Genomic DNA, 12,699 nt, shown 5'->3' on the forward strand with positions numbered 1-12,699 from the left:
CTCTCTCTCTCTCTCTCTCTCTCTCTCTCTCTCTCTCTCTCTCTCCTGGCTTCTTTAACTCTGTGTGTTCACAGTTCATTGATACTGTACAATATGTGAGTACTTCATTCTTTTTATTGTTAAATAATAATCACATATATATCGCATTTTTTTAGTCACATATCAGTTGGTTTGTATTGTTTTTTTCCCCCACTTTGTGATTATTAATAATGGTTTATTACAAATTTTTATGTGAACATTTGTTTGATTTTTATCTTGAGTGTGGATGAGGAGTGGAATTATTGGGCCATATGGTAGGTAACTCTGTATTTAACCTTTTTAAGGAATTGGCCATATCTTAGCCAAACTTGACTTTACATCCTCACCAGTATCCTGCTTCCAAAGCTGTAGGGAACTCCAGTGCCTGCTTCCCCCGCCCCCACTGTTTTCCTCCAGGGTGGACTACTTGAGTGAGTGTATAGGGATCAGGCTGTCAGCTTTAGTTCCAGGGGCTTATTTTAGGGCAGTGTGGAGCTGTTTAGAAGCCTGAGTAATGAGATATTTCTGGCCCCTTTTCCAGCATTCATTTTTCTTGTCTTTGGCTGATTTGTACAGCTCAGACATCAGTAGAAATGCTGTGACCTATACGAATGAAATAACAAGGCTGTAACTTTCCTATTATTTTCTTTTGGGGTTTTGACAATGCTGGTTGTGTTACTTAAGTGCTCTTCTTGTGCAGCACTCTTCTTGGGGACCAAGAGAGAAGGTGATAGTCCTCATGGCCTTGTGTTCAAGACAGAGCTCCAAGGAGCCCGCCCATTTCTGCTACCACCCTATGTTTTTTCTGATAGCTTGTTATGTGATCATTTAACAGATGAGTTCATACCCATGTGTAATTGGCAGCATCCTACCTTACTGATATATAGTAATAACCCTAATATGCATGAAACAATAAGCGTACATGCTGCAAGTCTTGAAGTATGTCAGTTACTTTTTGGTTTGTCTCCCAAAGGGACGTTCGTCGCTTAGTGGTGGCCATGTCTAGAGCCAGACTTGGACTCTACATCTTCGCCAGAGTGTCCCTCTTCCAGAACTGTTTTGAACTGACTCCAGCTTTCAGCCAGCTCACGGCCCGCCCACTGCATTTGCATATAATCCCAGCAGAACCTTTCCCAACCACTAGAAAGGTAGGACAGAAGTCTTTCTTCACGGTATGGAGCAGCATCCTCAGGAGTACATTAGAATTCTCTTATAGGTGAACACATTAGCTAATAACAGTCACTGATTCAGAATAGCCCTTACACAAGAAACTGAATTGGATTTTTCCATGTAAGAAATAATGTCGGCTAACCATTATTAAGTACTTACCGTGAATCAGGCAACCAGCTCTTTGTATACATTATCTCATTTCATCTCCACAAAAACTGTTCAGTAAGTTTTCTGATTAACCCTTTTGTACGTACCAGTAAACCCAAGAGAAAACAAGTAGTTCTGGCTGTGCGTCAGTAGGGAGTGGAGGATCCAAGATTTGAAAACCCAGGCAGTCTAACTCCAAGGTCCATAATACTAATCACTGTGGTATTCTTCTCTTCAGCTTTGTGAGGAGAACTTAGATACTTACTTGGTAACATTGTTTAATAGATCCATTATTAAGAGGCTTGCATTCTGGGTAAAAGGGCAGGGGGAGAATATAGAGGCTTACGAGGTACCCTGTGGCTTCCTGCTTCCTCTTCTTTTTTCCTTATCTCCTCCCTTACCAGTCTAGTATTTTCTTTTCTTTTTTCCACAAAGAAGCAGATATTTATGTTTCAGTTTTCTTTCTTTTATTAAGTTAGTGTGGTAATAGATTTTATTTTTATTTTATTTCAGATTTTATTTTTTAAGAAAAGTCTGAAAGGTCCATTATATTTTAAATAAAAATTTAAAATTTTTAACTAAATTTTAAGTGAAAGTTTTAAATTTCATAGCGTACTTCTTATGCCTCTTAAAACAGGATAAATTCTGTGTGTTGTAGAATAATGATAAATATATTTCTTTAACTACATTTTTGTCTTTGTTTTAAGAAGTCCTGCTCTGACAAATGAGGAAAATAGAAGGAAAGGGGCGGAGAGATTGGGGGGTGGTGCCAAGCTCTGCAAATTTGGACACCATCCTGTAACTCTGCATTTCAGTCTTCTGTGAACTGGTTATTAAATAATTGATCACTGGTAAAATTGTTTTTCTTAGTACATTTTTTTTTTTACCTTTATGGTTTCAGAATTAGTTTCTACAGTTAGAAAAGATTAATGACTCTTAAGTAGGAAAGTTGTTAATCTTTATTCTAAGGTGGTTTAAGAAGTAAGGTACATTTTATATTTCCTTCATTTGCTTGACCATTTCACACTACTAGAGCAAGGTTTTTCATGTTAACAGAAGCTGCTCTGTAAGATCTTAATCACTTCTTTCTGTCCCAGACCTACTAAATTAAAGTCTAGGGAGGCCAGAGCCCAGGCATCTGCAGTTAACTTTTTCCCAGATGATTCTGATAGACACTAAAAAGTTTTAAAAAGCCATCTGAGCCAGTCGTGGTAGGATGCGTGTGTACCCCAGCAGGCAGGCTGGAGCAGGAAGATTGCCAGCTCCAGACCAGCCTAAACTCCATAGTGAGACCCTGTCTGTAAAACAACAGGTTTTTTGTTTTGTTTTGTTTTTGGTACCGGGGATTGAACTTGGGTCCTTGCACTTGCAAAGCAGGCCACTGAACCGCTGAGCTAAATCTTCGGCCCTAACAACAGGTTTTTAAATGTTTACCTTCATGACTAATGTCTATATATTGAATAATAATACATGTTAACTTCTGTTTTAGAAAAACAATTTTTTTCTGAATTAATCTCGTGTGCTGTCTTTGCAATATATGTTGTGTTACAAACTGCTACTTTATGCCATTTTGATTTTTTTCTCTATTCAAATGATTTTCCCTTGTTAGTTCCACTATCTTATATTAGGTAATAGACCAAAACACACATTTCACTTACCATCCCCCAAAGTTCTTTTTCCTCTCATTGAGTTTATTGGTACATTTTAGGTATACAGTACCGTTACATTCATTATCGGGATCTTGTACCTTTACATGACAGGTCTTGATTCTCATTTTTTCCCCTTGTCCCTACCAAAATTGTTCTAAAAGCTAGTGACTCGTACCTCTCCTAATCTTTAACTTTTCTTCATTCAAATGGAGTCTCTACTCTTCATGAAATACGTACTGGGCTCTCACACTTGCATCTCATGTGTGTCCTCCTACTATTCTCAAAGCCCTAACATTGCTTATTTACAAGAAAGAGAAGCAGACTTCAGTGTTGGTTTCTTGAGTTTTTCAGTAGATAATTAACTGCAGTTTTGCCTTCTAGAATGGGGAGAGACCATCTCATGAAGTACAGATAGTGAAGAATATGCCCCAGATGGCAAACTATGTGTACAACATGTACTTGCATTTCATAAGGACCACGCATCATTATCACCAGGTGAGCTTCTCTGCAGCCAACTCTGCATTTTTCTTGTAGAAATAATCTTCGCTTTAGCAGAATGGATATTTAAAGTGGGAAACCAGCTAAAGTAGCTCTTTGTTATTCGTGTAGCATTCATGTTTTCAGAGCATCTTTATATAAATACAGATTGGTGTATAATAAAGTACCCATATTTAAGATGTACAGTTTGGTTCGTTCTGATATGTGTACCTACCTGTAGAACCATCACGATCAAGAAATGAACTGATACATTATCCCAAAAAGTCTCCTTTTGCTACTATAGCATCTCTCCCCGTCCTTCTTTACACGTGTCTGTTACACATTTTCCAAGCCACTGAGAATCTGCTTTCTGGCACGGTAGATTAATCTCCATTCTAGACATATATATAAATGAAATCCTACAGATTTATTTTCTAGTTACTACTGCTCATTATTATTTCACGATTAACTCATGTTGTGTGTTTTTTTTTGTTTGTTTTTCTGAGTAGCAGTCTGTTGTATGGCTGTACCATGGTTTACCCACTCACTTGTTGGTAGTCACCTGAGTTTTTTCCATTTTGGGCTGTTAGAAATAAAGCAGCTATGAGCATTCTCTATAAGTTATTGCACTTTCTCTTGGGTACATTCTTAGGAATAGAATGGGTAGGTGATACGTTAAGTCTATATGTAACTATTTGAGAAGCTACCAGCCTACCACGTCACACTCCTTTCAGCGCTGTGAGACTTAGTTGCTGCAGACCCTCCACACACTTGGATGTGGTATTTCTTCTGTGTTTTAGCAACTCTAATGGCTGTGCGGTGATCTGTCTGGTACGTTCTTTAATTTATATTTGCCTCATTTGAGCATCTGTTCATGTGGTTATTTGCTGTCTGTATATCTTCTTGGAAGTTGGGTCTGCTCAAATTTCTTGTTCATTTTTTATTGGGTTGTATGTTTTATTGTCATTGACTTCAGAGATTTTTGTGTATTCTAGTTAAAGTCTTTTATCAGATACACCTCCTAGTTTGTGACTTGCTATTTCTCTTTCAACTGTCTTTCAAAGAGCAATTTTAAATTTTGATGTTTAGGCCAGGGATTTAGCTCAGCGGTTCGGTGGCCTGCCTTGCAAGCGCAAGGACCTGAGTTCAATCCCCAGTACCAAAAAAAAAAATCAAAAACAAAAACAAAAATTTTTTATGTTTAGTGTATGGAATAATTTTTCAAGAATTCATACCTTTTACATCCTAAAAATATTTAGTTTAACCCCAAGTCACAAAAGTTTTCTTCTAGCAGTTACATAGGTTTAGGTTTTATATTTACAGGTGCAGTATGTTTTGAGAACTTTTTTGGTACGGTTCCAGTATGGTTGGGTGTTACTCATTTGCATGTGTATCCAATTATTTCAGCACCACATCCTGAATAGTGTTTTCTGTTGAATTTCTTTTCAGCTTAGTTAAAAAAAAATCAATGGACCATATACTTGAGGGTCTGTTTTTGGACTCAACATTCTATTCTATGTCTGTTTGTCTTTTCACTCTTAACACACCACCTTGTGTACAGTAGCTTTATAGCTTAGTATATCTTAAAATTAGCATGAGTGATTTATCTTGGTTCTTTTTCAAAAATTTTTACTATTTTAGTTTCTTTTTCTCATGACCAATTTCTGCCCCTAAAACTTAGCATCCTGCAGTTTGAAGTAGGATGTTTTGTGGAGTAGAATTGTCTGGGATCAGTTTGGGGAGATTAACATCTTAGTAGTATTGATTCTTCCTTCCTATAAATATGATATATCTCTTCATTTACTTAGAGCTTTGAGTTCTGTCATCATTGTTTTAGTTTCTCGCATACAAACCTTGCACACATTTTGCTAGCTTTTTTGCTCTCCTGTATTTTTGCTGCCATTGTGATTCTTTAAAAATTTTTAATTTCCAACAAAGTAAAGATATCCCAAGGAGAGATGCTGAGCCTTAGCTCCAGACTGCGGCGGGGTACAGAAGAAGCTGAACAGAGAGCTCTCCTGGTTCTGTAGTTCACTGAGTCACCTGCCTGTGCCCTGTTACTCCATCCCTGTGGTAAACTTGAGACTGGGCTCCTGTCTGCCTCTGATCGGGCTCCTTCATTGAAATAGGCCCTTTCTTGAGTGAGGGTGGCAGTCAGTCCTAATCAGCCACTATTTTTTTATCGCGTCACAGCATATTCTTTTGCTTAACATGTTCCATGTTGCTTTCCTCTCTGAAGATTTAGTATGTACTACAATCATTAGTATGTGACACATATGTAGGTGAATTCCCTGATTTCAGCAGAATCGAGGTCATTGTTGTCAGAGGTGTAAAATCTGTATGTAAAATGCAAGCATGTTTTGGAGAACCCTAGGATAAGTGTTATCTGTTAAGAGGATGTTGTTAAGGTGTGAGCGAAGTTTTAGAAAGCAGTATCCCCCCCACCCCATTTGGGCTCATGTTGATGCTGTCTTTCTTTCTTTTGATTAGACTTTCTTACAGCTACCACCTGCTATGGTAGAAGAAGGGGAAGAAATTCCAAGTCAAGAAACAGAACTAGAAACAGAAGAAGAGGCCATGGCTGCTCCAGTTGACTTCAGAAGCAGTCCAACAGATGCTCGCTGCAGTCAGGAGACCCCCGCCTCTCAGGCTGACACCAGCTCTAGTCAGGCTGAGACCACCCCCAATCAGACTGAGATGACCCCTAGTCCAACAGAAGCCATCCCTGCTGTGTGTGAGAAGACTGTGGCTTCACCTGGACCTGCTGCTGCACAGGCAGAGGCTGCCACCCCTCAAGATGCCACACCTGCCCTAGAAGAGACCAAGTAGCCTTTTCTAGGAAGGACATTTCATTCATAAAGTTAGTTTTTTATATTTTACACTTGCTCCAGCTATTTAAAAGGCACTAACTGATGTTCATTTGTTACTTTTGTTAACTGGTTTTCATGTTATATTTCTTGTATATGTTTTTTAAATTGTATATGCGCAACTCTCGTTTGTTCAGTCAGAAAGCCAAGCATTCCTTTGATATTTTGATCACTGAATATATCTGTAATTGTATATACATTAAAATAATTTTCTGTAGAACACATAAGACATACTTCGACAGAACACACTGTATTTAAGCATGAATGCCCTTGAGAAAGGGTCCAAATTAAGAGGAAATCGTTTCTCACATCATGCTCAAGTTCTGCCCTTTTTTTTCACTTTTATCTCTTTCTTTCAATAAAGGCATTACTACACATAAGGTAGTTTTCTGTATTGTATCAAAGAGGTCTCCTGTACTTCTTTCCCCAGAATCTGAGCATGTATTTGAATCGCTTAGAGCAGTGAAGCTATAGCACGTGTGCCGCAGCTGACACGCAGAGCCCTCTGTTGGCACGAGAGCTAAGTCACCCCAGCTGCTGAGCATTGGGTAAAAGTCACTTTTTCTAAACTAAAACCTCAGTTTTCAGGTCTAATAGCAGTGTTGGCACTTTGCAATACGCAAGTAAGTTTTGAGTTGCAGTTTGGGCCCTTGGTCCCTAAACATTCACCATCACTAACCTAGATTGTGTGTTTATTTTTAGGGCCTACCTCAGACCTCATGAATCAGATTCTTGGGGAGAGGACAGGTTCCTTACACCTGTAGTGTTTGAGTTGCTGGTAGAGCAGTGTCAAATTAAGCTGGTGAGGCTGAAATAGTGTTTGTCGTTCAGCTAAATGGGAAGACTATAAAGTCATTCTGGGCATGAGGACTCAGTCTGGATAGTGTAGTCAGCAAACTTCTGTGTGCACAGTAGAAGTCTCCCAACAGAGCTTCTGAACTTTGTGTGCTGTTTAGTTGTCGTGGAAGATAACCATTCTCAAAGAGACTTGCAGGTCAAGTGTGATTCAAAAGTTGGAGGGCGAGGTACTAAGACCTTGGTAGTCAAATGAAGTTAGCAAACCAGCAATACTGGTATCAGGTTGAAATTTCTTAGAAGTGTAGAAGTGTGGGCCCTACTCCAGATCTATTAAATCTAAGTCTGTATTTCAACAAAATCCTCCGGTATTCCTATGTACTTTGTGGTTTGGGAAACACTGACCTGGGATTATTGTTCTTTCGTCACATCAGTGAGGATCGAGTTAGCAGTGATTGTGACTGGTGTTTTCCAACAAGTGACCTCTCTCTGCCCGTGTAGAACCTGGACATGGTCACAGTAGGAAAAAAAATGATGGGTAGGTATATGTGGGGAGCGAGAAATTACCCACTTTCCCCCAAAGAGTTACCTGCTAGAGTGGCTAAGGGGAGGACTGTAATGCATCTACCTAAAGTTTTGACCATGCCCAGAGGATCTATGCAGAAATGAGCAGGAAATGTATGCTACTGTTGAAATCCTTCTGGTCCTCACAGCTTGAAGGAATGATGAATTCATAAGGAAATTAAACCTATAAAGTCAAGTCAATTATTTTTGTGTGACTAGTCTTTGACCAACTGTTCCAGGCAGTGGTAGATGTAATTCCAACTCAACTGGGCTCTGTTTTCTAAAAGTGGGATTCTTTATTTTTTATCAATTAATTTTATTGGCACATTGAAGGTATACAGTGTAACATTCGTCATTGGAAATTTGCACCTTTACATAATCCGTCTTGCTTCTTATGTCTTCCCCATTCCCCTGCCCTCAGTTCAATCCTTCCAAGCCTCCCTATCTCCAAAGATTTTGTTTCCATTTTTTCTTCTCATGTTAATTCCATTACCATCTTTCCTTTCCCTTGCCCTTCCCCTTTCCCCTTCTACTTTGCACCTTTTCTTCCTATTTCACATTATCTACTATACCTTTTAGTCTTTATTTACGCTTTCAATTTCTCACACTAGAGTTTCAGTATTTACACATATGTGTCCTATTTCACTTAAAAGTATCACCTCAATGTGTATCCATTTAACTATAAATGTCTCTAGTTTCTCATTCTTTATGGCTGAGTAGTACTCCATTTTATTTAAAAAAAATTTTTTTTCTTTATCCAGTCTCCATTTGATGGGCAATTGGGCTGCTTCCAAGTTTTAGCTATCACAAATTGTGCTGCTATGAACATGGATGCACATATATCATTGTGTTATGGTTCTTTTAATTCTTTTGGAAAGATACCCAGCAGGGGGATAGCAGGGTCAAATGGGACCTCTAATCCTAGATCTTTGGGGTATCTCCATGCTGATTTCCACACTGGTTGCACCTGTCTGCACTCCTGCCATAGTTGAATGAAGAGGACCTAAAAATTCTAAACAACCCAGTATCAGTCAATGAATTTGAAAGGTAATAAAAAACTTAACAACTAAGAAAAGCCCAAGCCCAGATGGCTTTACTGCTGAATTCTACAAGACATTTAGAGAGGAACTACTACCACTCCTGTTAAAACTCTTCAATGAAATTGAAAGGGAAGCAGTACTCCTGAATTCATTCCTGGAAGGAAGCATCACCTTGATCCCCAAAGCAAAGAAAGACCCAATCTCACTAGTGAACATAGATGCAAAAATCTTTAATAAGATATATGCAAATAGAATGCAGGAGATCATTCAGATCATACACCCTGACCAAGTGGGATTCATCCCAGGGATGCAGGGATGGTTCAATGTGCAAATCAATAAATGTAATACACTATATTAATAGACCAAGGACAAAAACCATATGATCATCTCAATAGATGAGCAAAAAGCATTTGACAATATCCAACACACATTTATGATAAAAACCAAAAAAATTTGAATAGATGGTCTCTACCCCAATCTAATGGAAGCCATCTGAAAATCCAACAGCCAATACCATACTAAATGGTCAAAAACTGAAATCCTTCACACTAAAATCAGGAACAAGACAAGGATGTCCACTGTCACCACTCCTGTTCAATATAGTTCTGGAAACATTAGTTGCAGCACTTAGACAAGACAAAGAAATGAATAAAGATAGGAAATGAAGTCAAATTATTATTTACAGATGACATGATATTTTTTATTGAGTTTATTGGTACATTTTAGGTATACAGTACAGTTACATTCATTATTGGGATCTTGTACCTACATGACCGGTCATCTTTTCATTTTCTCACATTTTTTTCTTTTCCCTTATTACCTTTCCTCTACCCTTCCCACTTTCCCTACACCTTTAGCCCTTCTCTTCCCATTTCACAATGTCAGTTATCTTATTAGGATCTTATGTACTATTACAGTTTATTCACACCAAAGAAACTATTCGGTATTTACACATGTGTGACTTATTTATTTCACTTAGGAGTATATCCTCAGTATGTATCCATTTTCCTACGAATGAATCTAATTTCTCATTCTTTATGGGTAAGTAGTATTCCATTTTATAGAAAAACCACATCTTTATCCAATCTCCAACTGATGGGCAAATGGGCTGTTTCCAAGTTTTAGCTATTACAAAATGTGCTGCTATAAACATGGGTGTGCATATATCACTCTGGTATGATTCTTTTAATTCTTTTGGAAAGATACCCAGAAGAGAGATGGCTGGGTCAAATGGAACCTCTAGTCCTAGCTCTTTAAGGTATCTCCATGTTGATTTCCATAGTGGTTGCAGCAGTCTGCACTCCCACCAACGATGGAGAAGGGTTCCTTTCTCCCCACAACCCCGCCAATATTTGTTATTGGTTGATTTCTTGATAGCAGCTATTCTTTGTGGGGTGTGGTGGAATCTCAGTGTTGTTTTCATCTGCATCTCTAGAATGACTAGGGATATGGAACATTTTTTTCATATATTTACTTGCTCTTTTACTTCTTTGAGAAATGTCTGTTCATTTCAGATGCCCATTTTTGAATCGGGTCTTTATATTTGGGGGCCCTTACTGTTTTGAGTTCTTTATATATTCTAGATAATAGTCCTTTGTCTGAGGAGCAGCTGGTAAAAATTTTTTCCCCACATTGTAGGTTGTCTCTTAGTTCTTTTGCAGTGCAGAAGCTTTTTAATAAGATGAGATTCCAGTTGTTGATTCTTTCTGCTAGTTCCCATGCTACTGAGGATTTGTTCATAAAGTCTTTTCCTATGCCAATGTCTTCAAGAGTTCTGCCTAACTTATTTTGTAGCAAGTTTAGTATTTTTGTTCTAATATTTAGATCTTTAATCCACTTGGGTTTTAATTTAGTGCATGGTGAGAGATAATGGTCTAGTTTTAATCTTTGGCAGGTTAAGATCCAGTTTTTCCAAAACCATTTATTAAAGAGACCATCCTTCCTCCAGTGGGGATGGTCAGCTCCTTTGTCAAAGATGATGTAGCTGAGTACATCTGGAGTTGTTTTTGTGTCTTCCAGTCTGTTCCACTGATCCTCAGGTCTGTTTCTTTGGCAGTACCATGCTGTTTTTATCACAGTGGCTTTGTAGTATAGTTTCAAATTGGGAATTGTTATACCTGGTGCCATGTGTCTGTTGCCTAGGATGGCTTTTGCTATTCTAGGTCTCTTATGGAGGATCATCAAGAAGATCATATATCCTGACCAAGTCGGATTTATTTCAGGGATGCAACATATGTAAGTCAATAAATATAATACACTATATTAACAGAGTCAAGGGAAAAAACCATATGCTCCTCTCAATAGATGCAGAAAAAGCATTTGACAAAATTCAACATCCAGTCATGATTAAAACCCTGCAAAAAATTGGAATAGATGGTCTGTATCTCAGTTTAATAAAGGTTACCTATGAAAAACGAACAGCCAACATCATATCAAATGGCCAAAAACTGAAAACCTTCACGTTGAGATCAGGAACAAGACAAGGATCCCACTATCACCACTCCTCTTCGATATAGTTCTGCAAACATTAGCCGTAGCAGTTAGAGAAAGAAATTAAAGCAATAAAGATAGGAATGGAAGAAGTTAAACTGTCATTATATGCTGATAATATGATAGTCTACATTGAAGACCTACAAAACTTCACCCAAAGACTTCTAGACTTAATTGACTCTTTCAGCAGAGTAGCTGGACACAAGGTGAACACCCAAAAATCAATAGCCTTCTTGTACACAAATAACAGACTCACTGAGTGAGAAATTAGGGAAACAATTCCTTTCACAATAGCATCCAAAAAAATGAAGTATCTAGGAATCAATCTAATAAAAGAAGCAAAAGACCTCTACACTGAAAACTACAGCACTCTGAAAAAAGAGATCGAAGAGGATATAAGAAAATGGAAAGACATTGCCTGCTCCTGGGTAGGAAGAATCAACATAGTGAAAATGGCCATTCTATAAAAACTGCTATACAGATTCAATGCAATGCCAATTGAAATTCCAACACTATATTTCACAGAACTAGAAAAAAGAATCCAAAAATTCATTTGAGACCATAAGATGACATGATATTCTATTTAGAAGACCCCAAGAACTCCACCAAAAGTCTAGACTTAATAACCAAATTCAGCAAAGTAGCTGGATACACGGTCAACACACAAAATTCAATAGCTTTCCTCTATATGAAAAACAGACTCACCGAGAGAGAAGTGGGACAAACAATCCCTTTCACAATAGCATCCAAAAACATTGAAATACCTAGGAATCCACCTAATGAAAGAAATCAGCTAGGTTCTTGCATGAGATCACTGATCAAGATTGCTTGGGGAGGGGGTGAAGTGAGGAGATGATGAAAGGGGTGGAAGGCTAAGGAAATCACACTAGGAAACCTTCGTTTTCAGAGTAAGGAAAAAGCTAGATGGTCTGTTACATAATTTCTCTGCTAGAAAAATTTGAAAGCAGGTGTAGGCATTTATTTGAGGAATAGCTCTCATGGAATTATTTTCATTTGTGAATATATGGCATCAGGCTAAGCAAGAGGGAAAGAAGCTTTGCTGTATTACCATCTTTCCTGGAAAAAGATTTTCCTCTGCCCTGTAGGGGATGTGAATTATAACTGTAAGCAAAATAAACAAACTATTAGGCAGATTTCTCAAACTATTTTTTAAACTGTACATTTTTTTTTTCTTTCCCACTTGGTTTTTACCACACACAAAAAAGGAAACAGGTGTCAAGGAATTAAAAAGTTGATGATAGCAGTGGGATTTCAACTCTGTTCATTCACAGGGAAAGCTGGTGAATTGCAGTTGACTATTTTTTTTCCAGTATTGGAGATTGAAGCCCGAGAGCCTTTGTCACATACTTGCCCCTTGTAAATGTTTTTTTGTTTTTTTGTTTTTAATTTTGAGACAGAATCATAGAATTTTAAAAGGAATTTAGGAAATTTTACTTTCTTAAATAATGAGGAAACAGAATA

At 37.9% G+C, this 12,699-nt stretch overlaps 1 protein-coding gene across 1 annotated transcript in view; it reads left to right on the plus strand.

The window, feature by feature from the left end:
* Aqr (aquarius intron-binding spliceosomal factor) overlaps positions 1-6,648 on the plus strand; it is a 90,526-nt gene extending 83,878 nt beyond the window's left edge. The window contains exons 33-35 of the mRNA XM_010624625.2: positions 992-1,166; positions 3,366-3,479; positions 5,952-6,648. Of these exons, the coding sequence (XP_010622927.1) occupies positions 992-1,166; positions 3,366-3,479; positions 5,952-6,290 (628 nt within the window). The 3' untranslated portion in view covers positions 6,291-6,648. The remainder of the gene's footprint in view (positions 1-991; positions 1,167-3,365; positions 3,480-5,951) is intronic.
* The last annotated feature ends 6,051 nt before the right edge of the window (positions 6,649-12,699 follow it).

Source organism: Fukomys damarensis, unplaced genomic scaffold (assembly GCF_012274545.1).
Source record: "Fukomys damarensis isolate Sample0158 unplaced genomic scaffold, DMR_v1.0_HiC HiC_scaffold_17, whole genome shotgun sequence".
NCBI lineage: Eukaryota > Metazoa > Chordata > Mammalia > Rodentia > Bathyergidae > Fukomys > Fukomys damarensis.